The sequence below is a fragment of the Coregonus lavaretus genome, assembly GCF_964263955.1.
Source record: "Coregonus lavaretus genome assembly, chromosome: 2".
In the NCBI taxonomy this organism is placed as follows: Eukaryota; Metazoa; Chordata; class Actinopteri; order Salmoniformes; family Salmonidae; genus Coregonus; species Coregonus lavaretus.
In genome coordinates this window covers 58,144,735-58,171,805 of record NC_139989.1, presented here as the reverse complement: position 1 = coordinate 58,171,805, position 27,071 = coordinate 58,144,735, and the positions used below count along the sequence as shown (strand labels likewise).

The 27,071-nt window shown below is 44.8% G+C and overlaps 3 protein-coding genes across 5 annotated transcripts in view; 2 read left to right on the top strand and 1 right to left on the bottom strand.

Moving 5' to 3' along the window:
• The first annotated feature begins 1,237 nt into the window (after positions 1-1,237).
• LOC311103883 (heme oxygenase 2-like) lies at positions 1,238-10,662 on the top strand. 2 transcript variants are annotated; one of them, XM_084145513.1, is made up of 8 exons: positions 1,238-1,305; positions 2,073-2,176; positions 4,612-4,748; positions 5,141-5,258; positions 5,698-5,910; positions 6,234-6,509; positions 7,891-8,020; positions 8,349-10,662. In XM_084145513.1, exons 3-8 carry the CDS (start codon positions 4,642-4,644, stop codon positions 8,474-8,476), a joined length of 972 nt encoding a protein of 323 aa, XP_084001639.1. In that variant the 5' UTR covers positions 1,238-1,305; positions 2,073-2,176; positions 4,612-4,641; the 3' UTR covers positions 8,477-10,662. The 2 variants fall into 2 exon arrangements, with proteins under 2 accessions (XP_084001639.1, XP_084001640.1); XM_084145514.1 differs by having other exon boundaries at positions 1,304-1,368.
• Positions 10,663-10,965: 303 nt separating this feature from the next.
• On the bottom strand, positions 10,966-24,221 carry LOC311143900 (dnaJ homolog subfamily A member 3, mitochondrial-like). 2 transcript variants are annotated; one of them, XM_084179772.1, is made up of 10 exons: positions 24,011-24,221; positions 23,210-23,352; positions 23,029-23,112; positions 22,531-22,743; positions 22,096-22,248; positions 21,868-22,015; positions 20,475-20,668; positions 14,806-14,921; positions 14,576-14,673; positions 10,966-12,745 (listed from the first exon to the last, which is right to left on the bottom strand). In XM_084179772.1, exons 1-10 carry the CDS (start codon positions 24,216-24,218, stop codon positions 12,723-12,725), a joined length of 1,380 nt encoding a protein of 459 aa, XP_084035898.1. In that variant the 5' UTR covers positions 24,219-24,221; the 3' UTR covers positions 10,966-12,722. The 2 variants fall into 2 exon arrangements, with proteins under 2 accessions (XP_084035898.1, XP_084035899.1); XM_084179773.1 differs by lacking the exons at positions 10,966-12,745; positions 14,576-14,673; positions 14,806-14,921 and adding an exon at positions 19,020-20,119.
• A 359-nt stretch (positions 24,222-24,580) lies between these two features.
• The window catches only part of LOC311139825 (coronin-7-like), a gene marked incomplete at its 3' end in the record, with an annotated part of 77,133 nt that continues 74,642 nt past the window's right edge, over positions 24,581-27,071 (top strand). Inside the window, exon 1 of the mRNA XM_084174801.1 lies at positions 24,581-24,740. Within this exon, the coding sequence (XP_084030927.1) occupies positions 24,681-24,740 (60 nt within the window). The 5' untranslated portion in view covers positions 24,581-24,680. The remainder of the gene's footprint in view (positions 24,741-27,071) is intronic.

Below are 27,071 nucleotides of genomic sequence, written 5' to 3'. Positions count from 1 at the left end.
TTCAGAAACATGCTCTCTGGGCACTGGAGGTGTGCTTTGATGTCTGCCTGACTGCGTGCACTGCTTGTTCACGTGATGCGCTCGTGCTGCCGCCTGAAATGGTTTTCATCTGAACCTGTGCTAGCTCGTGAGATCTGGCTATGTCGATAGCTTTGACCAGCGTTAGCTCTGATCCAACATTCAAAAGTTTCTCTCTCACTCGCGGTGAGTGTATTCCAAATACAATACGGTCCCTGACCATCTCATCCTTGTTTGCATAATCACAGTCTTTCACAAGCAGATGCAGCTCAGTGACAAACGGTTCAAACGATTCGCTAGCGCCTTGTACTTTCTCATGGAATTTGTACCTAGCGAAAATTGTATTGGTCTTTGGCACAACATATGCTTCAAAACGATCGTAGTATGTTTTCAGTACCTTTGATTCAGCCTCTGTAAGTGTCCATGTGTTGTAAATGTCTCTCCCTTTTTCACCGATCCAGAGGAGCAGGTAGCTGCACTTTTCCTCTTCTCCTCTTTCCTTCAGAGGACCCGTGAACATCAGCTCCACATGCTGTTTGAACTTACGCCATGCATCTGGTAGATTTGTAGACCCCCAATCCTTTCGAGGTGAAGGAACTCCAGCAAAATCCATCTTTTAGTACTTTTACTCTGACACCATGTCTTGTTTTGTATGCTTTGTACAAAATAATAAAATGCAGGACGACAGGATATTTATAAACGTAGCTCTTTATTAACTAGCTATGACTGGCATGTCCATGTGTCTCTGGCCATGATCATCTTTTAGAATGACCTCACCACCTGGGTGGTCTTAACCAATCATAGCACAGTATGATATGACAGTAGAATGCATCCAATTACAATTCTGTATGCTGACACATATGAATATTACAGTCAACTGTACTGCAGAAATGGAACGCAAATCACAGAAAATAGAGGTTGTGGTGGCAGCTGCGCAGAAGTACTTGGGAATTGTGAGGTTTTACTGCAGAAGACTTGCAGGGGGTGTTAAGTGGTAGTGTTCTGTCCTCTTAGACCGTTGGCCTGGAGTATGATTAGATAAGGTTAAATAGTGGAATGGGGTGTATTTTTTTGTTGTTGTGAGAGCTAATAGTTGGCAGGGTACTTTTCCTTTCCCCCCAATGTTGTATTACCGGAAGTTAATGTAGGAAGGATGTGACTGGCCTCACACTCCAGTACAGTAGGTGGAAGTGTATGCACCTAAAAGTTGGATGCGATCCGCCAACCCAGTCTCAAAGAAGAAGAATAAGCAACGCTGAAAAGAGCTCCGCAGAGTGCGCAGAGAAGGTAAGGTACTGTATGTTTATTCTCTGTACAATAGGGCCAGAGTAGGACGCTAGATAACCCTATGTGAGTTATTTAGCTTTCTACAGCATCAAAACAATAGATTAGGCTATTCTAAAATGATTGACACATTTTCATTCTGAAGTAATGCACGTATCAACTGTTTAGTTAGCTGGCGCTGTTTATAACACTTGTAAACTGTTTAATCAAAAGGCTAGCAGCTACATAACTAGCTAGCGTGCAACATGTCAAACAACTGCCAGTTCAGTGACTTGATGTCATGGGCTAAATTGTTGAACTAGCTAATGGCTCTGCTGGTGGTGGCTAGCTGGCATCTTTGTTACAACGTTAGCAAGACCAATCGACATTCTGACCTCAGTTGAGTCATGTTAGCTAGCTTGCCATATCCTCAAATGTATACAAATTAAGATGTAAGACGCATTAGATCAAATCCATGTAACTAGTGTTGGAACAATGTCATGGGTACAACCAGAACTACTGTTTGATACAGTTTACAGTTAGCTAGCTAGTAAACACTAGAATAACTGAACATCTAGCAATGTGTGTACTATGAACTCCATTGTCTGGCTCTCTCTATGTAATTCCAGGCCTCTTCATTGTTGACTTCCCTCTTTACTATGTGACGCGACTAGGGCCTCCTAATACTAGGCCCCTGCTATGTGGTGCCAGCTATTCACTGTGTTGTTACTTGTGTGTCAGTGCTGCCAAAGTCACACACACATTCCTTTATCTCTGGCACTCTGAATAAGGTCACAGCTGAATCAACTGTCAGAGGACTTTTGACCAGTGACCACCAACAGCCCAAGACGACGACGACAACAACAACAACAACAACAACAACAACACATCATTGGTAAGAAAAGAGCATTGTCACTGCTTCCCCTGCCTGCGTTGACCACTGGGTTGACGACTGCATCTCCCTACCTTATCTGGTAGGCATGATGCTCCTATTCATACTTGCTATGGGTTTATGTTTCTCATGTGGATTTTCTTCCCTAACCCGGACGACGCTGGGCCAATTGTGTGCCGCCCATGGGTCTCCTGGTCGCGGCCAGCTGTGACACAGCCCGGGAACGAACCCGGGTCTGTAGTGACGCCTCGCGCCACTCGGGAGGCCTCTCATGTGAACTTGAAGTGGATTGGACCTGATATCATAAGGCACAGAAGCTACGTATAATTGTAGTATTTATTGTAGTAGGCTGCTCCTGTTACTGAAGTGACACTGATCTGAAAAGTCTCTGGTGTTTCTGTAGAGTTTATTCTGTAGATCTAGCCTAACTTGTGTTGTGAGCTGATGTTCTGCTGGTCATAACTAGGTTACTTGTCAACAAGACATCGGATGGAGAGTCTGTGTATCAAATGCTGCCTTTCTGTTTAATCTTTCTTCTCCTAAATGTAGAGATATGTTTGAATTGGGTTTTACTTGTCCCTAGGATATTAACACGTTATATCATATACCCAATCCTTTGTTTACACCATGACGACAGGGTAGAATAATAATGAAGTAAATATTTTGGTCCACAGCAGAATAGAGTAGTAGACCCACCCACATTAGCCTGAGTGCTCTTTTGCCTCTTCCAAGAAACTCTTGCACAATCTTGGCACATGAGACATTTTCAGACCGCAATAACAAAGGGTACTGATTTATGTGGCCATATTTTCATTTCATGGACCCTTCTTGATGTTTTAATGAATGTAGCTTTAGCAAAGAGTTAGTTGAGGTCATTACATTGTCATAATAAGTCAAATAAATTGGCTAATTATGATGGGTTCTGTTGTCACCCTCAAAGATGTAGGCTATGCCTACTACTACGCTTAAACTCTACCATATTACGTTTATACAGGGATGAGCCGAGGATTCATCATAAAATCTATACGCTGTTTGCTATGTTGAAGTTGTATCTGATATGATATGTTGTGCTGGGTTTGCACTAATTTCTGGACTTCTGCTCCTATTAAAGGGATAGTTTGAGATTTAGGCAATTAAGCTATTTCTTCTACTTGCAGTGTCACGGACCCAATGTCTTTATTTGTAAATATAAACTGGGTGGTTCGAGCCCTCAATGCTGATTGTCTGAAAGCCGTGGTATATCAGACCGTATACCACAGATATGATATGACAAAACATCTTTACTGTTCTAATTACGTTGGTAACCAGTTTATAATCGCATTAAAGCACCTTGGGGGTTTGTGGCATATGGCCAATATACCACAGCTAAGGGCTGTATCCTGGCACGCCACGTTGCGTCGTTTGACCATATACCACACCCCTTTGTGCCTGACGATGAATATAATCAAACAGCTCTGTCAAACAGGGATCGCTAGCTAGCTAGCTAGCTACATTGTCAAAACAGCAATCATTACATTAGTTTATTTTCAGTTATCTGCATTTATGCCCTTTGCAAGCATAGTATTGTAAGTATCATAACAACGTCAGCTATTATACGATGAGAGAAATGTTTAAAGGTTGTGGCATAATTTTGTACACTTGTTATGAGCAAACTTACAACGCTAGCTAACTAACGTTACTGTTCTATAGTTCTGCTTTCTAACTTGGCTACTGTTATGTAACGTCTGTGTTTATTTCTACGTTGTTGTTCTTAAATGTTAGGTTTACCATGTTATTGTTCGGAGTTAAGAAATGTTTCCTTTCTGTATTTTCAGTTTAAGAAAAAAAAGCAACTCCTCTCTCTTATGGATTTATTGGGCAACTGTTTATGCTAGCTGTCAAACTGTACACCAGAACACAGTGGGGACAGCATACCCATAGTCAGATGAGCATGCTAGCTGATCCCATAGACTTTCAGTCATTGCACTCATGCTAGTTGGCAATTGCTCCATTAACACTCATTTCCTTCAACTTAATTCAAACTGCACGTAGAGACATACAAATGATATCCGTGAGTTCATCTGACTGGGTAAATTGAAAAATGGATTAGTTGCCAAAATCTCGAACTATAATAATAATATGCCATTTAGCAGACGCTTTTATCCAAAGCGACTTAGTCATGTGTGCATACATTTTTACGTATGGGTGGTCCCGGGGATCGAACCCACTACCCTGGCGTTACAAGCACCATGCTCTACCAATTGAGCTACAGAGAACTATCCCTTAAGACTATTGTCATTGAAATTTGGACTACTATTTACAAAAGCACTACTTCTATATCTATCTATGTGCACATACTGTATCTAGGCTATGTGCCTCTCATGTAGGCTACCCCACCCACTCAATAGTGAGTCAGTTTTGAATGTGTGGGTCTTGTTTTGGGGTTCTGTCTTTGGCAGAGACTGGCAAAGAGTGTCTGTCTGAGTGACATGACCAAGCTGTCTGCAGAAAAGATGGAGGACTCTGTAGATGCGGAGAGTGTCACCAATGGAGGAGGCCTGGTGAACGCAGAGAAAGAGCCAGAAGACACTCTCAGGTACAGAAATCTGGGATGGTCTAACTTCACTTCAATGCTATTTCTGAAACTGGATGGGGGCTGGGGAATTTCTGGAAGTGAGAGGTCTCCTCTCTCGTGTGTATGTTAAAGTGCCAGGGTGTGGGCAGGGTATGTTTCAGTTCTGTCAGATTTGGTCTGTCTTTATTTCTGAGGAGAGTCGAAAACACAATGGGCACGTTTCCCGGACACAGATTACGCCTTCTCCTGGAGTAAAAAGCATGCTCAATCGACAATAGGCTACATTGAAGGTTTTTTTGTTGTTGTGCAGAACTAAGATTAATCTGGGTTTGGGAAACCATCCCTATGGGTAATTTAGTTAGTGTGTGCCTCTAGTTGCCCATGCGTTGTCAGCCAATGTGCCCTCCCCACAGCCCCACAGACCTTTCTGAACTGCTGGCTGCTGGGACCAAAGAGGTTCACGAAAAGGCTGAGAACACCCAGTTTGTCAAGGACTTCCTCAGGGGGCGCATCCGCAAGGAGCTCTTCAAGGTCAGTCTGGAGAATAGAGCAGCCACATAAAAGGACTCCTCAGAGAAAAGTCTTTTCTGAGACTTAGTACAGCTGCATTCACTGTCTGATTTATCCACAGCAGTCCGTTTTAAGGGTTTAGGCATTTTGATCTAACTTTGACATCCTCACTTTGCAAACGCTTTGTAAGATAATACTGTCAAGAATCGTGATGGGTCTTTCAGAACCACTGGTAATGAACAACCACTGTACTGAACAACGATCTCCTGTAAAGCTTTAAAGAACATGAAGTGCTTTGACATACTCACTTTGTGAGTCTTTGCCAGGATGTTGACACACAGTATTTGAGGGACTGTCAAACATGGACTAATGAAAAATATTTGAAAATAAAATGTTTGTTTTGGGGTAAAATTGACCTTTTATTCTCTTCCTGTGTCCCTGCATCTCTCCTCCCCCTCAGCTGGGCGATGTGGCCCTCTACTACACCTACGAAGCCATGGAGGAGGAGATCGAGAGGAACAAGGATCATCCTGACTTCTCCCCGCTCTACTTCCCAGAGCTGAATAGACGTGACGCCCTGGCCCGCGACCTGGACTACTTCTATGGTGAGGACTGGCGGGAGCGGGTCAGCTGCTCGCCAGCCACGCAACGCTACGTGGAACGCATCCACCAGGTGGGTAACCCAGAGGTTAGAGAGGTGGACCGGAAACCGGAAGGTCGCTGGTTCAAGTCCCAGGCTGGACGATTAAAAAAGTGGGGACTGAACTGGCTACTGGAGGGCTGCTGGTTTCAGATTCACATTACCACCATCCACTACCGTTGTGCCTTTATGCAAGGCACTTAATGCCTAAAACTGCTTCATGGGTGCTGCACTGCGGCTGACCCTGTGCTGCTTCAATCCTCTGGTGTATGTGTGGAGTCCAGGGGAGGTTGAGAATAACAGAAGACAGCCAAAAGGCAAGAGCATTGGACAATGAAGTTGTATTTGTATTGTAGGTGGGTCAGGAAGAGCCGGTCTTGCTGGTCGCCCATGCCTACACTCGCTACATGGGCGACCTGTCCGGGGGCCAGGTGCTGAAGAAGGTGGCCCAGCGGGCGCTGAAGCTGCCAGTGACGGGCGAGGGCGTCTACTTCTACCAGTTTGACGGCATCCACAGCGCCAAGGCCTTCAAACAGCTGTACAGGAGCCGGATGAATGAGTTGGAGCTGGACATGGCAACCAAGGACAGGCTGGTGGCGGAGGCCGTGCTGGCCTTTCAGTTCAACATGGAGGTGAGGAAGGGAAGAGAGAGAGACCTTCTGGTGTGGTGGGTCTTCTAGTAAACAGAGACTGCTGCACCTTCTGGGGTGGTGGGTCTTCTAGTAAACAGAGACTGCTGCACCTTCTGGGGTGGTGGGTATTCTAGTAAACAGAGACTGCTGCACCTTCTGGTGTGGTGGGTCTTCTAGTAAACAGAGACTGCTGCACCTTCTGGTGTGGTGGGTCTTCTAGTAAACAGAGACTGCTGCACCTTCTGGGGTGGTGGGTCTTCTAGTAATTCCTTCTAGGTGATGGCTGGAAATATTGCCATCTCATATCTGTGGTTCCTTGAGTGGCGCAGCGGTCTAAGGCACTGCATCGCAGTGCTAGAGGCGTCACTACAGACCCGGGTTCGATCCCGGCTGTATCACAACCGGCCGTGATTGGGAGTACCATAGCGCGGTGCACAATTGGCCCAGCGTCGTCCGGGTTTGGCCGGTGTAGGCCGTCATTGTAAATAAGAATTTGTTCTTAACTGACTCGCCTATTTAAATAAAGGTTAAATAAAAAATTAATTAAAAAATAGACGTTAGCATTAGTTTAGTTTCAGAGGTAGGCCACAGTAGTTTAGTTTCAGAGGTAGGCCACAGTAGTTTAGTTTCAGAGGTAGGCCACAGTAGTTTAGTTTCAGAGGTAGGTCACAGTAGTTTAGTTTCAGAGGTAGGTCACAGTAGTTTAGTTTCAGTGTTAGTTTCATAGATGGACATTTTTCAGTATTGTATCATTAAATGATTACTTAAATCTCAGTAACCAGCCACTGTATTGATCCTGTCTTTGGAGATAAGAGTCTTGTGCCCAGGGAAAATTAGGGTCTTTGGCCAACAGCAGATGGTTGGATTTGTGCTTATCACCGTAACCACTGCCAACTGGTTCTGAGAGTGTAGCCAGACAATGCGCCATCTATTATATTTCAATTTCAGGTGTCCAGATATGATCATTAATTTACTTCCTCGCATCTGGCTTCTGATTACATTACATGGATGTCAGTTGTTGAACTTGATCATATTCTTGTTACGGTTCTGCATCATGGCAAATGGCCATTTATTTTACCAGTGGCACCTCCTTAAGTGAAATATCACTCCTTTGACTCTCCCACCTACCCACCCATAATGTGAAACTTTGTGGTAAATTCTGGGCCATCAGAATTCATCTTACTGTTTCAGTTCAGGGATTGTGTTCATCAGGACACACAATAGCAAACTGTTCCAAAGTGTTGTGCAAAAGAAAACGAAAATAAGCTTTCCTTATTGGACATTTTCAGATGGTACCTCTCTGTTTGACCTTTTTTTCTGTTTCGTGCTGAGTGAACACGAACCAGTTGTTATCCCCTGTCTTTTGTGTGTTTGGTGTCAGGTATTTGATGAGCTAGAGGAGATGGGTAAGGATATCCAGGAGGAGGTCATGGACGCAGGCATGCCCGTTCACGGGGCCCATGGGACCGGAGGAGACCTCAACAAATGCCCCTACTACGCCGCACAAATGGGTACGCTAACACACGACTCCTGTAGGCTCTGTCTGGAAACAGTTATTTGATCCAGAAAACCACCTGAAAGAAAGTTGTTGTGCCATGTTAGCAATACGTGGGCATTTAGAACCAATACCCTTTCCACACTGTCATGCTGGCTTGGATATTTGCTTTTCACATTGTCCTATCCAGCATGACTTCAGCAACTATGGTGGCTTCCTAACCAGGCCAGTGCAGTACAGCTTGGCTTGGCCTGGCTTAGTGGTGTTAAAACTGGTATAAGAGTGTTTCAGATGGTAATGTGGGAAGTTTGCTTACCGTGTTCTTTGTCCTCTGTCTATCTCAGTGGCCGGTGGGGGCTCGGCGTACGTTGGTCAGCTGGCCATGGCCGTCCTCAGACACCCCACAGGCCAGGTCCTATTCGCCGCCTGGGTCGCCGCCCTCGCCGGATTGGCTGCGTGGTACTTCATGTGATCCGACCCCACAGCCAATCGTTGGCTGTCCTGCAGGAAAGAAGTAGGGAAGACAGGAAGAATTGTTTTCTGAACGTTTGGATGAGAACCCATCCATACCCAGACCTTGTAACCCCTCCTCCTCTCCTCTCATTTTCCTCTCACTCTCCCTCCGTCCTGTATCCTCCCAGTATGGTTGGTCATATTTGTAGCTCTTAGTATCATATTAGAGCCATTTTTTTTATTCAATCCTGTTATAGGATTTATTTCTTCTTGAGTTGACATGAGGTGACAATTGATCTTACTTGATTAGATTATAGTGTGATTTGTTGTCAGGTTGAAGTCTCTTTTATAATCCCAAACAATTGTATTATCGAGTGATGCAGTAGAGTTAGAGTGAAAAAACAGCTACCCCGCTATGACAAAAAAGGTTTTGTGGATTTTGACACTTTTAGGTTGCCATGGGGACTTGAAGGACTATATTCTGTTGTCCCCTGGGTGGCCCCACAATCCGTCCATCAAACCAAAATGTCATCTTGAAAATATTAGAGCGGTGAGCCTCAGTGCTTGAAGTGGACTGAATTAGGTGCTGGTACTGAAGAAGTAGAACATTTGAGGTGCTGGCACTCCGTACCGGTGAGCACCAGCCCAACTCAAACACTGCTGAGCTGTATACAGTAAAAGTAACAAGTTCTATGCATATGTTAATATGCAGACCTGGCAAAGTGCAGGAGTGTTTCTGCAGGGCAGACTACTATGTCTTTGCGTGAGTAGGTTGAGAGGCATCTTTTTAAGTTTGTGTTAATGGTTATGGGGGCGATACTCTCTTAGAAGTAGTCCCAAGATTCGGTTACGGACAACACAGGCTAACTGACAGCAAGAGCACACTTTATACAAAGGTCTAGACTTTAAAATGTCTGTCAACGGTTGGCACACATCACAATGTATTATTTTTCTCTTCTCTCAAAATGAATGCAAGCAGAAAATTCCAACCTCCTGTGAAAAGCACACAGACAGTGAGTGAGTGACAGGATGGACACCTTTTAGCTCTCGTGTTTTAGGATGGACGAGCAATATTACTATTAATAATTTCTGAAGTGTATTTTTTGACATCGACGTTACATTCCTTGATTTGTTTGTAGTTTTAACATTGAAGACAACAATTTGCGTTGTATTCTATGCTTTCGCTTGAAGATGAAGAGGTTAAAGGTCAGAATGCTGAATACCAAAGGTCAAGTTGCTGACATCACATGACGTTATCTCGGTTCAATATTTAAACAGGTTCTATGCTGTGTGTTTTCAGGTCTGTGGTTCTCTCCTATCCATCTCTGGTGTATTTGGTAGTCATTGAATCCTTTGCAGGTGTTCGATGACATATTATGTGTTCAGTAGCCCTCCATCTGAGGCGTTGAAGGCCTTTACCAGGTCGTGTTCATTGGGTATCAACAAAACAGAATGAAACAGGGATTATCTGGATTTGTCCAATAAGAAATGTTTGATTTCCATGGCTTAACTTTGTAAAACGTTTTGCCCTAATGAACATGACCCAGGTGTAGTTATGGCTGTCCAGACCAGTCTAGAGCCTCATTACACAGTCATGTACCTGTTGGGTCTCAGGTTCTTAATGGTTTATGTTCATGCAATTATATACATAAGAAATACAATACTTGTCTTATTTGAGTTCAATGTAAATGCTATTTTATCTCTCAATTTTAGTATTTGTTTTCAGGGGATGGAACTGTTGCAATATTTAGAGCATTTTGGAGGAGTTCTGGAATGACCAGACCTGGGTTGTGTTCATTAGGCATTCAACTGAAGAAAATACAAAACAGGGAGGGACTAACTGGACTTGTCCATTTAAAAACACTTTGTTGAACAACTTTCTGAAATGTGTGTCCTAATGAACACGACCCATAATCTCAGGTGTGAGTGTTGTTGGCGATGGACTAACGGAAGTCTAGTGATCTCAGTGAGCGCTTGACAGGCACACGTTGCGTGGCTCTTTCTTGCCTTGTCGGTTGTAACAGAAAGCAAACAGTAACCGTATTATCGAACCCATTAGTCTTGTACAGTACACTGCAAACTCAAATGAACCTTTATCAGTGACTGATGATTTACTACAAATGTCAATGGTCTCATTGTGAAAGAAGAAAATCACAGGAATACATCGTATTGTCTGTAGTAAAATAAATGATTGAATTTCCTGTATACTTTTGTCGTCATTTCATGTGTTGGAGGGGAAGTTGAGACATTTGATCTGTTTGAATACTTCAAACGTTCATCTTTCATTCCTTGTGTCCTTAAGATAGCACAGATCTATTAGTGGTTGGATATGTGTAAGTAATGTTACTTGCACTGATCCAACCGATTCAGATCTGTTATTACTTCAAGGAAGGATGGATATCTTAAGTAATAGACCAGGGTCATTGGCCCGTTCTACAGCTGTACAGTAGTTGAGTATTTCTGTTCTGTGTTCTCCACATCTGGCAGCAATCAGACACTAACATCAAGTCATTAAGATTTCACTTTTATTATAGTATGTTATTATTTTCTCTAACATGTGACACATTGGTACGGTTGCAATATCAACAGCTGTCTATTTACATATGTAACGAGGCAGAATGGGGGTACATGAAAGTGTGTGCTGCTTCGAGTGAATACTCAGATTCAAGAGAGGGGGTTGACGAGGGGCAGAGTAGGAGGACAGAGCAGAGGTCCAGCCACATCTGATCCAACTGGTCCAGTCATACCTATCCTGGATGTCTGGGTTCTCACACACCAAAATGCATCTCCACACACATTACAATTTTTTTTTACCTTAAAATGTAATGGAGAAGGCTATCAGCCAGACAACTTCCTCTTTATCTCACCTTAGCTGTTTCACAGTACTAATGCGGTTATGAGGTTGGTACAACTCGCTGCTGTGGTTCACTAGACAGGAAGCATACAGATCATAGAGGAATCCGAACAAACAGCTGAGTTACTACACATTTCAAAAAATCAGGAGGATTTCAACCAAAACAAAGTTCCTTATTGCATCTGAGGCCTTTTAAATAAAATATTGATTTTCTATGCTTTAGGATTCTTATACACTAAGTGTACAAAACATTAGGAATAACTGCTCTTTCCATGACAGACTGACCAGGTGAAAGCTATTAATTAATGACACTTAAATCCACTCCAATCAGTGTAGATGAAGGGGAGGAGACAGGTTAAAGAAGGATTTTTAAGCATTGAGACATGGATTGTGTATGTGTGCCATTCAGAGGGTGAATGGACAAGACAAAAGATTTAAGTGCCTTTGAACGGTGTATGGTAGTAGGTGCCAGGCGCACCAGTTTGAGTGTGTCAAGAACTGCAGCACTGCTGGGTTTTTCACGCTCAACAGTTTCCCGTGTATATCAAGAATGGTCCACCATCCAAAGGACATCCAGCCAACTTGACACAACTGTGGGAAGCATTGGAGTCAACATGGGCCAGCATCCCTGTGGAATGCGTGACACATTGTAGAGTCCATGCCCGACGAATTGAGGATGTTCTGAGGGCAAAAGTGGGTGCAATTCAATATTAGGCAGGTGTTCCTAATGTTTTGTATATCCATGGGTTTTTTGGCAATCACTGGCAACAGTACATTCCTCAGAGAAGACAGCAGAAAGACCATACTTTATGAGTGACTGCTGCTGCTATCACACGGTTAGGAATCTGATGGACAAAAATCTATGGAATACCCTGTGAAAGTAGCCGCCCCTTTCGCTTTACTTCCGGATCATGTCCCCTAATCTTTTGAATGGGCTTCATGATTATATCGGCACATTTGTTAACAGGCGGTCATTTAAGATACATGTATAATTATATTTGCGTTTGTGGATTAATTTACTTCTAACAAATGCCTTTTATGAAATATTTGTGCTTGAAGACCATTGCGCAACATTTTTGCACAAAAAACTACAAGGCTAAGGGGCAATCACTTCCTGGTAACTTTCATAGCGTAGGCAGCAGGAGTGAGTTAGGACCACATTCTGTTTGAGTCTGTTTCATTCCATTGTCTTCCACTGCTAGGGAACTGATCAAGGACGAAGGTAGATCTGTGAAGGTAGATCTGTGAAAGTAGATCTGGGGTAACCAGTCTAGTCCAGTGCCAGAGTAGGATACAGTAGACATCATCCCTCCAACACTCCCCCATATCTGGTCTCTCCTTATGGCCATGTAGCGGTCTTCTTAGGGCATCCTCTCTCTACATTGGCCACTCGCCTCTCCAATATCTCCTCTCAGTTCCCAGTGGACCTTTTACCTTTCAGTAAAATTAAATAAAAAAGACAAAACAGAATTACTGCATGTGTTTGCAAAACAAGCATAGGACAAACTACTGTACCTCCACCCATTGAAATATAGTCACAGCAGAACATTGATTTGACTGGGGATGTCTTTTCTAGTAATTATATTTCTATGGTTAAACCATTGTGTGTAGGCATGTACACTACATGACCAAAAGTATGTGGACACCTGTTTGTGGAACATCTCATCTCAAAATCATGGGCATTAATATGGAGTTGGTCCCCCCTTTGCTGCTATAACAGCCTCCAGTCTTCTGGGAAAGCTTTCCACTAGATGTTGGAACATTGCTGCGGGGACTTGCTTCCATTCACCCACAAGAGCATTAATAAGGTCGGCAACTGATGTTGGGCGATTAGGCCTGGCTCGCAGTCGGCGTTCCAATTCATCACAAAGGTGTTCGATGGGGTTGAGGTCAGGGCTCTGTGCAAGCCAGTCAAGTTCTTCCACAACGATCTCAACAAACCATTTCTGTATGGACCTCGCTTTGTGCACGGGGGCATTGTCATTCTGAAACAGGACTGGGCCTTCCCCAAACTGTTGCCACAAAGTTGGAAGCACAGAATCATCTAGAATGTAATTGTATGCTGTAGCGTTAAGATTTCCCTTCACTGAAACTAAAAACAGCCCCAGACCATTATTCCTCCTCCACCAAACTTTATAGTTGACACTATGCAGTCGGGTAGGGAGCGTTCTCCTGGCATCCGCCAAATCCAGATTCGTCCGTTGGACTGCCAGATGGTGAAGCGTGATTCATCACTCCAAAGAACGCGTTTCCACTGCTCCAGAGTTCAATCGTGGCGAGCTTTACACCACTCCAGCCGACGCTTGGCATTGCGCATGGTGATCTTAGGCTTGTGTGCAGCTGCTCGGCCATGGAAACTCATTTCATGAAGCTCCTGACGAACAGTTCTTGTGCTGACGTTGCTTCCAGAGGCAGTTTGGAACTCAGTAGTGAATGTTGCAACCGAGGACAGACGATTTTTACACGCTACGCGCTTCAGCACTCGGCAGTCCCATTCTGTGAGCTTGTGTGGCCTACCCCTTCGCGGCTGAGCCGTTGTTGCTCCTAGACGTTTTCCACTTCACAATAACAGCACTTACAGTTGACCGGGGCAGCTCTGGCAGGGCAGAGATTTGACTAACTGACTTGTTGGAAAGGTGGCATCCTATGACGGTGCCACGTTGAAAGTCACTGAGCTCTTCAGTAAGGCCATTCTACTGCCAATGTTTGTCTATGGAGATCGCATGGCTGTGCGCTCTATTTTATACAGCTGTCAGCAACGGGTGTGGCTGAAATAACCGAATCCACTAATTTGAAGGGGTGTCCACATACTTTTGTATGTATGTATGCATGCACCTTTATACAGATGACAGCCACAAATCAGCTGACTGACAAATGGTGTGCCACGAACCAGTGTGTTCCAGAAACAAACTGTGTATCTCACATATGCATGTCCACAAGTGGCAAAGGAGACATCATGACTAGAGTGTCCTACCTGGTTTGTGACTGTCAGGTGGAGCTAAACCATTTTTTTTTTACTTGGTGAAGAAGCCCTACTAGCTGTCTCCTCCCTCCTCTTGCCCTGCCCCAGACTGCTTACCACTGCTGCCCCCACCTGGTCAGAAACATGTACTGCGTGAGCCAAGATTTCACTAATAAAAGCATTATCAGCCTTGATCAGCAGAGCTGGGACCTCAACTAATTGTAAACCAAATGAAGTGACGCAGGTAAGTGTGCAGTCAGTGTGTAGGAACCTAGCGCAGAAAAGTGTGTGTGTGCCACTACCTGCAGTGGTGCTGGTGACACCATTGACAGTCCCCTCCACTTCAGTCTCGTCCTCTGCGTAGCTCATGAGCAGAGCTTTCTGTCTGTCTGTCAGGGTCCTGCACACACACAAGAGTGGAGATGAGCATCTAACATTTGTCAGTAACTTACTACAGACATGTTATCTGAAGGTGTATTGTCAGTAACTTACTACAGAGATGTTATCTAAAGGTGTATTGTCAATAGCTTACTTGGGGACTCGGACTTTGACGTGGACGTAGTGATCTCCGTAACCATAGCCACTGATCCGTGCGATGCCCTTCCCAGAGAGGAGGATCCTCTGGTCGGTCTGGATCCCAGCAGGGATCTACAAGAGGATCCACCAATCACAGTTAGTTACTGGCCATCGATCCATCACTCCTATGTATGTACAGTTGAAGTCAGAAGTTTCCATCCACCTTAGCCAAATACATTTAAACTCAGTTTTTCACAATTCCTGACATTTAATCCTAGTAAAAATTCCCTGTCTTAGGTCAGTTAGGATCACCACTTTATTTTAAGAACGTGAAATGTCAGAATAATAGTGGAGAGTGATTTATTTCAGCTTTTATTTCTTTCATCACATTCCCAGTGGGTCAGGAGTTTACATTCACTCATTTAGTATTTGGTAGCATTGCCTTTAAATTGTTTAACATGGGTCAAACATTTCGGGTAGCCTTCCACAAGCTTCCCACAATAAGTTGGGTAAATTTTGGCCCATTCCTCCTGACAGAGCTGGTGTAACTGAGTCAGGTTTGTAGGCCTCCTTGCTCGCACACGCCTTTTCAGTTCTGCCCAAAAATGTTCTATAGGATTGAGGTCAGGGCTTTGTGATGGCCACTCCAATACCTTGACTTTGTTGTCCTTAAGCCATTTTGCCACAACTTTGGAAGTATGCTTGGGGTCATTGTCAATTTGGAAGACCCATTTGCGACCAAGCTTTAACTTCCTGACTGATGTCTTGAGATGTAGGGCCCCGTGTAGCTCAGTTGGTAGAGCATGGCGCTTGCAACGCCAGGGTTGTGGGTTCGATTCCCACGGGGGGCCAGTATGAAAAAAAATTTATGCACTCACTAACTGTAAGTCGCTCTGGATAAGAGCGTCTGCTAAATGACTAAAATGTAAATGTAATGTTGCTTCAATATATCCACATCATTTTCCTTCCTCATGATGCCCTCTATTTTGTGAAGTGCACCAGTCCCTCCTGCAGCAAAGCACCCCCACAGCATGATGCTGCCACCCCCGTGCTTCACGGTTGGGATGGTGTTCTTCGGCTTTCAAGCACCCCCCTTTTTCCTCCAAACATAACGATGGTCATTATGGCCAAACAGTTCTATTTTTGTTTCATCAGACCAGAGGACATTTCTCCAAAAAGTACGATCTTTGTCCCCATCAGGGACGGCTTGTTCAATAGGGCGATATGGGCGACGCACTGCCAAACGGGAAAAGGAAGGGATTTTTTTTCTAATCAATTATATCACGGCAACAGCAGTTATCAGTGTTCACGTCTGATCTGCCAGCCACTAAATGTCAAATCAGGCTAAAGTCGTGCTTCAAATGGCCCCGCCCGTTTTTGGGGCGATTTCAGTCAAGTTGAAAATCGCCCAGAAGTCTCTCATAGCCTGTCATGTAAAATCTATTTTTTTCACATTTCAAAGCTTTCAATACATTCTCTATGGGTGTCTGTGGGCTTGCACTTACGCGCTTTCGTCATACGTGACGTAACGTTGAACGTAACTAAGACAATGGCGGCTAGAAGCGTCTCTGTTGCGACCTGCAGTGCGGCGTTATTTTATGTTTTTAATTTGTAGACTTAGTTTACAAACATTCTGCCAACCATGGATTTCCAGTGGTTGGTTTTGGACTGATCTTGTTGATCGTGTACATACCCGCTACGAACGGACTAAATAATGAAAACGCTGCTGGCAGCTGAATCCCAATACAGCTGGGAGACTTGGCTGGATGAGTCCCGGACAGAGAAGTGGAGCCGGCCACCTTCACCCTGGTCAGAGCGGACCGCGATCCTGGTAAGAGAGCGACTCTGTACCCCGACATTGAACTGCTTTCTGTGTCATTGCGACCTTACTATCAATTCAATTCAATTTAAGGGCTTTATTGGCATGGGAAACGTGTGTTAACATTGCCAAAGCAAGGGAAGTAGATAGTAAACAAAAGTGAAATAAACAATAAATATTAACAGTAAACATTACACTCAGAAGTTTCAAAAGAATAAAGACATTTCAAATGTCATATTATGTATATATACAGTGTTGTTACAATGTGCAAATAGTTAAAGTACAAATGGGAAAATAAATAAACATAAATATGGGTTGTATTTACAATGGTGTTTGTTCTTCACTGGTTGCCCTTTTCTTGTGGCAACAGGTCACAAATCTTGCAGCTGTGATGGCACACTGTGGTTTTTCACCCAGTAGATAAGGGAGTTTATCAAAATTGGGTTTGTTTTCAAATTCTTTGTGGATCGCTGTAATCTGAGGGAAATATGTGTCTCTAATATGGTCATACATTTGGCAGGAGGTTAGGAAGTGCAGCTCAGTTTCCACCTCATTTTGTGGGCAGTGTGCACATAGCCTGTCTTCTCTTGAGAGCCAGGTCTGCCTACGGCGGCCTTTCTCAATAGCAAGGCTATGGTCACTGAGTCTGTACATAGTCAAAGCTTTCATTAAGTTTGGGTCAGTCACAGTGGTCAGGTATTCTGCCACGGTGTACTCTCTGTTTAGGGCCAAATAGCATTCTAGTTTGCTCTGTTTTTTTGTTTGTTCTTTCCAATGTGTCAAGTAATTCTCTTTTTGTTTTCTCATGATTTGGTTGGGTCTAATTGTGTTGTTGTTGTTGTTGTTGTTGTTGTCCTGGGGCTGTGTGGGGTCTGTTTGTGTTTGTGAACAGAGGCCCAGGACAAGCTTACTTAGGGGACTCTTCTCCAAGTTCATCTCTCTGTAGGTGATGGCTTTGTTATGGAAGGTTTGGGAATCGCTTCCTTTTAAGTGGTTACTATCTGCCCCGTGAGTTCCCCCAATTGTTTGTTACCGTTGTGTACTGTTGATAATCACAAGTTTACTGGAGAACTGAGACCAAGTAGAGACTTTGGACAGGGTGGATATGGTATAATAAAGGCAGTTTATTCAGAGGTAAAGATATCTGGAATCGCGTGCACGGACTCGTGCACGTGTGTAGGTCACCTAAATCATCAGAAAAATTGCCCCTCCTGAGAATTTTTTCAGGAGCCGCCACTGGTCCCCATGTGCAGTTGCAAATCGTAGTCTGGCTTTTTTATGGCGGTTTTGGAGCGGTGACTTCTTCCTTGCTGAGCGACCTTTCAGGTTATGTCGATATAGGACTCGTTTTATAGGGCTCTTATCCAGAGCGACTTACAGTTAGTGAGTGCATACATTTTTCATACTGGCCCCCCGTGGGAATTGAACCCAGGGTTGTGGGTTCAATTCCCACGGGGGGCCAGTATGAAAAATGTATGCACTCACTAACTGTAAGTCGCTCTGGATAAGAGCGTCTGCTAAATGACGTAAATGTAATGTAAATGTTTTACTGTGGATATAGACTTTTGTACCTGTTTCCTCCAGCATCTTCACAAGGTCCTTTGCTGTTGTTCTGGGATTGATTTGCACTTTTCGCACCAAAGTACGTTCATCTCTAGGAGACAGAACGCGTCTCCTTCCTGAGCGGTATGATGGCTGCGTGGTCCCATGGTGTTTATACTTGCGTACTATTGTTTGTACAGATGCACGTGGTACCTTCAGGCATTTGGAAATTGCTCCCAAGCATGAACCAGACTTGTGTAGGTCTACAATTTTATTTCTGAGGTCTTGGATGATTTCTTTTGATTTTCCCATGATGTCAAGCAAAGAGGCACTGAGTTTGAAGGTAGGCCTTGAAATACATCCACAGGTACACCTCCAATTGACTCAAATGATGTCAATTAGCCTATCAGAAGCTTCTAAAGCCATGACATCATTTTCTGGAATTTTCCAAGCTGTTTAAAGGCACAGTCGACTTAGTGTATGTAAACTTCTGACCCACTAGAATTGTGATACAGTGAATTATAAGTGAAATAATCTGTCTGTAAACAATTGTTGGAAAAATTACTTGTGTCATGCACAAAGTAGATGTTCTAACCGACTTGCCAAAACTATAGTTTAACAAGAAATTTGTGGAGCGGTTGAAAACAAGTTTTAATGACTCCAACCTTAGTGTATGTAAACTTCCGACTTCAACTGTATGTATGTATGTATGTACAGTGGGGAGAACAAGTATTTGATACACTGCCGACTTTGCAGGTTTTTCTACTTACAAAGCATGTAGAGGTCTGTAATTTTTATCATAGGTACACTTCAACTGGGAGAGACGGAATCTAAAACAAAAATCCAGAAAATCACATTGTATGATTTTTAAGTAATTAATTTGCATTTTATTGCATGACATAAGTATTTGATACATCAGAAAAGCAGAACTTAATATTTGGTACAGAAACCTTTGTTTGCAATTACAGAGATCATACGTTTCCTGTAGGTCTTGACCAGGTTTGCACACACTGCAGCAGGGATTTTGGCCCACTCCTCCATACAGACCATCTCCAGATCCTTCAGGTTTCGGGGCTGTCGCTGGGCAATACGGACTTTCAGCTCCCTCCAAAGATTTTCTATTGGGTTCAGGTCTGGAGACTGGCTAGGCCACTCCAGGACCTTGAGATGCTTCTTACGGAGCCACTCCTTAGTTGCCCTGGCTGTGTGTTTCGGGTCGTTGTCATGCTGGAAGACCCAGCCACGACCCATCTTCAATGCTCTTACTGAGGGAAGGAGGTTGTTGGCCAAGATCTCGCGATACATGGCCCCATCCATCCTCCCCTCAATACGGTGCAGTCGTCCTGCCCACTTTGCAGAAAAGCATCCCCAAAGAATGATGTTTCCACCTCCATGCTTCACGGTTGGGATGGTGTTCTTGGGGTTGCACTCATCCTTCTTCTTCCTCCAAACACGGCGAGTGGAGTTTAGACTAAAAAGCTCTATATTGTCTCATCAGACCACATGACCTTCTCCCATTCCTCCTCTGGATCATCCAGATAGTCATTGGCAAACTTCAGACGGGCCTGGACATGCGCTGGCTTGAGCAGGGGGACCTTGCGTGCGCTGCAGGATTTTAATCCATGACGGCGTAGTGTGTTACTAATGGTTTTCTTTGAGACTGTGGTCCCAGCTCTCTTCAGGTCATTGACCAGGTCCTGCCGTGTAGTTCTGGGCTGATCCCTCACCTTCCTCATGATCATTGATGCCCCACGAGGTGAGATCTTGCATGGAGCCCCAGACCGAGGGTGATTGACAGTCATCTTGAACTTCTTCCATTTTCTAATAATTGCGCCAACAGTTGTTGCCTTCTCACCAAGCTGCTTGCCTATTGTCCTGTAGCCCATCCCAGCCTTGTGCAGGTCTACAATTGTATCCCTGATGTCCTTACACAGCTCTCTGGTCTTGGCCATTGTGGAGAGATTGGAGTCTGTTTGATTGAGTGTGTGGACAGGTGCAGTTAATACAGGTAATGAGTAGAGAACAGGAGGGCTTCTTAAAGAAAAACAAACAGGTCTGTGAGAGCCGGAATTCTTACTGGTTGGTAGGTGATCAAATACTTATGTCATGCAATAAAATGCAAATTAATTACTTAAAAATCATGCAATGTGATTTTCTGGATTTTTGTTTTAGATTCCGTCTCTCACAGTTGAAGTGTACCTATGATAAAAATTACAGACCTCTACGTGCTTTGTAAGTCGAAATCGGCAGTGTATCAAATACTTGTTCTCCCCACTGTATGTGTGTGTGTCACAGAAAGGTTGGTATGTCTGTGTGACTCTCACCGAGAGGTTGACTGTCTCGTAGAGGCCCTGTGCCCGGGCCGTGCCCCCCAGTACAGCCTGGGCCACAGAGACCATCACATCAGAGTGGATGTCTGCTCCGTCCCGTCTGAACACTGGGCTCTTCTGGACCCGGAACGTGATGAACACCTCCTTCTTCCCCACAGGCATCCTGACCGTCTGACCGTCCTCAACACCTGCAAAGAGACAACACAGCCAGTTAAGCCGGGCGTGCACTACACGACTTTCAATATCCTAACATCGCTGAGCCTCTCACATTAAACCACCGTCTTTCTTACGTAGTGGTGCACACACTACACGATGTGGCACAGACGGGGTCACACACTACAAGATTCTTCACTTGGTCGTGAGGATTCTTCATACCACCACGCTGTCTCACCCCAGAAAATGATGCAATTAGATTGTTAACGTAGCTAGAACAAATCAGCCTCAAACATTTTCAGTCAGACATTCACACCTGCCACACAGAGTTGAAATATCTAGCCAACATTTTGAATTGAATAACATTGCTTGTGAACTTCAGAGCTGTAACGATTTGACACTTTGGTTAAAGGCAAGTACAAACATATACTAGTAGTAGTCATCGCTCCTGCTTGAGAGTCCACACACATTCTGGATGATGCGAAACATCATCATCATCATCTCCTCACTGGCTTCTTATCTGGCGAGCTCACATTGGCTATTGCTGATCACCGTTCTCAAAACATGTCGTTGCACATCTAACACTAGAAGAGTGTTGCCGATAAAATCAAACATGTTTGAAAATATCAGGACGTCTGGGACTGCTTAAAGACGGGATCGGTAGCTCTCATATTGAGTCTCTGACCCGCTCACATTAAACGTGCGTAGGTGATGGCCGCGCGCCCCGAGTAGTCAACGACATGGGGATTTTGTCTCGGATCTCAAAAACTTGTCTGGGACAGCTAAATCAAGGCCAAAATTGTGTAGTGTACACCCGGTTTCAGAGACTGCTTCATCCAGCATTATAGAGTTTTATAGAAGGTTCAACCAGTAGGGACTGCTTCATGCAGCATTATAGAGTTTTATAGAAGTTTCAAACAGTAGGGACTGCTTCATGCAGCATTAGAGTTTTATAGAAGTTTCAAACAGTAGGGACTGCTTCATGCAGCATTATAGAGTTTTATAGAACTTTCAAACAGTATAAGAGCATTATACAAAAGGTCAGTGATCTTATTGAGAAAAGGAAGTGTTCATGTGAGAGATTCAGGATGAGAAGGCTGCTGCTGGGTCTCTCTGTGTGTGTAAGAAAAGGCATACTATTTTTAGATCAAGTATTGTTTTGAAAGATTCAACATACGACTGGGTAGGTATAGGAGTGAGTGAGAGTCAGTGTGTGGGTGTACGTGTCTCTCACCTGCTGGCACAGGCACCGTAACTGTCTTTTTCTGTCTGGTCTGTCCGGTCCCGTGACAGGAGTTACAAGGGGTGGAGATCACAGTGCCTTTCCCACTACAGCGACGGCATGTCGACCGCATCACAAAGGGGCCCGTGTTCACCGTCTCCTGCACAGCGCAAAACACACAAGCACGTGAGACAAGCGCGTGAGACACGAACACATCACGTCACACATCATGTCACCTACCATGCCAGAGCCGTTGCAGTAGTGGCAGTGCACAACCTTGGTGCCCGGCTCGCTCCCTTTGCCTTCACAGCGCTGGCAGCTGGCCTCAGTGTTGAACGCCATCTCTTTGTTGACCCCCTTGGCAGCTTGGGTGAATGTCAGCTCCATGATAAACTGGGAGGAAAGCAGGAACAAGAGATTAATTTTGGATGTCCTTAACAAAAGGTTTACACTCCTAAAAAAAGAATTACTTCCTGCTTTTACTTCCTGGCATGGGCTCACTCAATATGGCCTCACTGAACATTGACTTGATTGAGGAGTCATAACTTCTGTTTGTGCTGTATAGCCAACTCATATGGTCGTTGTCATGCACAGACAGATCTGGGATTAGGCTAGTCGTAACGCCCTCTCCAAACCCCCTGGTTCTAAAAGCAGTAAGGCGTCCCAACAACGTACCTCCTGGGGCTGATCAAATATGGCGTTGAAGTCACCGAAGCCACGGCTTCCGGAGAACTCCCCAAAGATCTTGCGGAACAGTTCCTCTGGGTCCACGCTGCTGGTCTGTCCGCTCCAGTACTGCTGGTGTCCACCACCACCCGCCTGGCTGGCGTCGAACCCTGCCGCCCCGTACGTGTCGTACTGCTTCCTCTTCACCTCGTCACTCAGCACCTGGGGGAGGACAAAGCAGGAAAAAAGATGCACAGTCCTCCAGTAAGATCAGGTAGTTCCATCATGAAGTCAAGTGGTTCTGATGTTTTGTTTATTTGATTAACAGACACTTCAAGAGTGACATCAAATAGTACCAAGAAACCAGTTAGGCAAGTAACTAACTAGTGATTCCACATCAGCTACACAAGTCACAGAAATATTGCTATCCCTTTCACCGCTATCCCTTTAATCTCATTTTAGTTTCTTAAAGGGGAAGCCGGTTTTGAAGAAGAACTTGAGCCAAACCTCATAAGCTTCAGCCAGCTGAGCAAATTTCTCCTTGGCCTTAGGGTCTTCCTTGTTGGTGTCAGGGTGATACTTCTTGGCCATCTGAAGAGAGACAACAACAAACATTCTCCTTCAACAACTGTGGTGACAAAGGATCAATACAGTAAGTCAACACTACACAGGAAGTGGTCACACACACCTGGTAATATGCTTTCTTGATCTCTTTTTGGGTGGCAGTGCGTGGTACCCCCAGCACCGTGTAGAAGTCCTGTTTGTTGGAGGCCGGGGCACTTGTGTGGAAGGACAGTGTGCAGATGACATGGGGAGATTTGACACCTGGAACTACAAAGAAAGGGCATGTGAGTAGATTACACCTGGTGACTTGATTGTGGATTATATATCTATTTTCAAGGTATCTACAGGCCTGTACACTCACACAATTCATCTATAACACTATGCAGGCCTCTATCGATATATCTGGGGACTCAAACTAAATACATTACAAAGATAGCTGCTGTCTGTTATGATCAGCTCTTGGGCCAAGAAGTTTCTAGTTAACGCCAGTTGGCATCTGTAACTACCTAATCAGGGACCATGCAGATACAGCTAGTTCAACGCACTGTGTTTGACTGTACAGTACAGTAGCCATTCCTGACAGTCCGTTCAAGATCATTAGTGCTGTGACCTGACATGACTTTCAATGCAATGGCTATGCAGCTGCAGGCTAGCTACAGTACCAAACACCCCCAGTAATTTGAATGCGTACAAGCTAACTGCTAGCTAGCTATGGGATTACATCCCTCTTCCATGGTATGTCATCATCATCCATGAGCTAACGTTAGTCTGTCTTTCAGTTGCATCGTTAGGAACGTTACCGTGGTGTCAAAAAAACTGATTGCAGACTGTCAGTTGTGTCCAAAAAGGTGCATGGAAACTACGAGAAACGCTAGCATCAAGCTAGCCTAGCTTGCTAGCTAGGCCGTCTATGTGCACCCCCTACCTGACAGCCCTCTCAATGTCAACGCATTCCCCGTGCCCCCACGCATTGCATTGTCTCCCGGCCACATCTTCTGTGCTCCTAAAGTCGACAGACTTCTGGCACCTCCATTAGAAGAAGGGACCAGAGCACAGCAAGCACGACGGTGACCGGAGAACACAGCAACTGTTATCCAGCGTGTGGAGCACCGAGCCGCTGAGGACGCCATCATTACTCCACTGCTGTTACTCAGCAGGGACTGCGCATGTGCAAGTGAAGCGGTGTCACGGACATGCGCAGAAGCGTTGACTGCAATAAATATATTTTTGTTTCAAGATTGATGATTGCCAATTTGAGAGCAAACTAACTTTCACTCTGTTGCAATATCTGCACTTGAGAAACTGTGGATGAGTATTTAAACATTTGTATCCCATGCAGTCCGCTTCTTACTCACGATTAAACATTTAAAACAGAAATATTTGTATTTTACCGTGGTCAATCACAATTGATGTAGCTAAACAGGGATCTGAGTCGATCGTCGATAGTCGCTCACATAGTACAGCGAGTTGTGACAGTGCTGAACTCGAGAACTGTCATCTGAAAAGGAGCGTGCTGCTGAGTGCTCGCGCTGTTAGGAGAGTATCAACAAGACAGAGATACCCGGAAGGCACGAAAGTTAATTTAGGTGACTAGAATGAATCGTTTCAAGACCTCCAAATTCAAAAACACCACCCCGAAGATCGTCAAGAAAGATGTAAGTAATGAGCGTTGAAAGAAAGCCTCGCCAGCATTGGTTCTTAGCAACGGTGAAGAAGACGGAGTGGTGTTTTGGGGAACGTCTGAAAATGTATGGAGGAAATTGAACTTCCTGCATATCTGCAGAAGGCTAAACAATAGTCTACGAAAATCAAGCGCAAACCGCGAAGGCTGCTACAGTGTTAACCATGTGGTTATTGTTATCTAGCTAGCTTTCAGCAGTCTATGCAAATTCCACGTTTGAAATTGACAGTGGTTAGTATTGGGCAGGATTGTCGGATGTTACAGATAGGCTGTGATGCTCATCATCACTGAATGGCCACATTGTTGCGAATTCTTGCTCTCATTGTAACCGGTCACCATTCTACAATGTAGCAGCAATGCTCAGATTTGAGATGTAAAGTGCGCTGTACATACAATACGTATCCCTACGCCATTTAACAAAGCTCCTCTCTGTCAACCAATGACTGTAGGCTGTGAATAAGATACACCGTGGTGGTGTCATGCCGTCAGTCCTGGTGTTCGATACCTGGGAGTGCCTCGCATACCGGTTTTAAAAAACAGGTAGATTGAGTTACACACGTTTGGGCTGTGCTCCAATTTGCACAGACAGCCATTTTTTATTTTATTTTATTTCACCTTTATTTAACCAGGTAACCATTACTACTCTTCCTGTGGACGATTATGTAACCTCCCATTTACATTTACGTCATTTAGCAGACGCTCTTATCCAGAGCGATTTACAAATTGGTGCATTCACATTATAGCCAGTGGGATAACCACTTTACAAAAAAACAAATCTTTTTTTTTTTTTGGGGGGGGGGGGGGTAGAAGGATTACTTTATCATATCCCAGGTATTCCTTAAAGAGGTGGGGTTTCAAATGTCTCCGGAAGGTGGTGAGTGACTCCGCTGTCCTGGCGTCGTGAGGGAGCTTGTTCCACCATTGGGGTGCCAGAGCAGCGAACAGTTTTGACTGGGCTGAGCGGGAACTATGCTTCCGCAGAGGAAGGGGAGCCAGCAGGCCAGAGGTGGATGAACGCAATGCCCTTGTTTGGGTGTAGGGACTGATCAGAGCCTGAAGGTACGGAGGTGCCGTTCCCCTCACAGCTCCATAGGCAAGCACCATGGTCTTGTAACAGATGCGAGCTTCAACTGGAAGCCAGTGGAGTGTGTGGAGGAGCGGGGTGACGTGAGAGAACTTGGGAAGGTTGAACACCAGACGGGCTGCGGCATTCTGGATGAGTTGTAGGGGTTTAATGGCACAGGCAGGGAGCCCAGCCAACAGCGAGTTGCAGTAATCCAGACGGGAGATGACAAGTGCCTGGATTAGGACCTGTGCCGCTTCCTGTGTAAGGCAGGGTCGTACTCTCCGAGTACGGCAGGGTCGTACTCTCCCCACTGCTGTCTTGTGATGACTGGCTGAGACAGTGGAAATGTCTGACATTCTTAATATCAAGTGCATGATTTAGGCATTGTGGAGGATTTCATTTTATAACCTAGTAGATCCTGATGATGCAAGTTGATCTCTGGACTTGCTGTAGCTAAGCCCCTTGATGAAAAATAGTTCTGCCTTGAGGGCTTCTCATGATATCAGCCAGTCACCTCCTACATGCTGTCAGATATAGGCTACCACCTGAACAGCCTTGAGGACTTCTCATGATGCCAGCTAGTCACCTCGTACATGCTGTCAGATGTAGGCTACCACCTGAACAGCCTTGAGGACTTCTCATGATGCCAGCTAGTCACCTCGTACATGCTGTCAGATGTAGGCTACCACCTGAACAATCCCTCTTATTTAGAACCATGGCTTGCCTTTTTTAGCCTGGGCTTTGTCTCTTTATATGTATATATTTATTCAGGTTTAGCCTGGGCTTTGTCACACATTATTGTGTGGGGGGATAGAGAGAAAGAGGAAAATGGGAAATACCCAAGGGCTTGGGCAAGGCTACTGGGGCCGGGGCCTTGGCTGTGGCAGGTCCTGGGACTCAAGTGCAGTCACAGCAGGACTGGGGATTAGTCCAGTCAGCTGTTCAGTCCTCTGCTAAAGCCCCAGAGGCCCTTAGATGTATCTGATGGTGAAGCCACACACCGCTGCTACCAGGTGCTCAGAGCATGTGTGACACCCAACTGCAGTCTCCTCAGAGCTGTATGTGCATGATGACCTACAGTGGTTAGGCCTACAGTGTAAACTACAGTACACTGCTGCACGGTCAAGCAATAGCTGAAGTTCATGACTGGTTTGGCATTGATGAGAGTTAAGTTCCCTTTTATAACAGGCCTACATCATGAGTGACCCCTCTCTGGCTAAAATACAGCTTGAAAAGGGT

Coding starts and splice junctions, on each gene's coding strand:
- LOC311143900 (XM_084179772.1), bottom strand. CDS start 24,218: ATGATGGCGTCCTCAGCGGCTCGGTGCTCCACACGCTGGATAACAGTT. Junction 20,669..21,867: donor TACGGTGCCTGTGCCAGCAG/GTGAGAGACACG, acceptor GTCTCTTTGCAG/GTGTTGAGGACGGTCAGACG. Junction 14,922..20,474: donor ACGAGACAGTCAACCTCTCG/GTGAGAGTCACA, acceptor ATCCTCTTGTAG/ATCCCTGCTGGGATCCAGAC.
- LOC311103883 (XM_084145513.1), top strand. CDS start 4,642: ATGACCAAGCTGTCTGCAGAAAAGATGGAGGACTCTGTAGATGCGGAG. Junction 6,510..7,890: donor CCTTTCAGTTCAACATGGAG/GTGAGGAAGGGA, acceptor GTTTGGTGTCAG/GTATTTGATGAGCTAGAGGA. Junction 8,021..8,348: donor CTACTACGCCGCACAAATGG/GTACGCTAACAC, acceptor TGTCTATCTCAG/TGGCCGGTGGGGGCTCGGCG.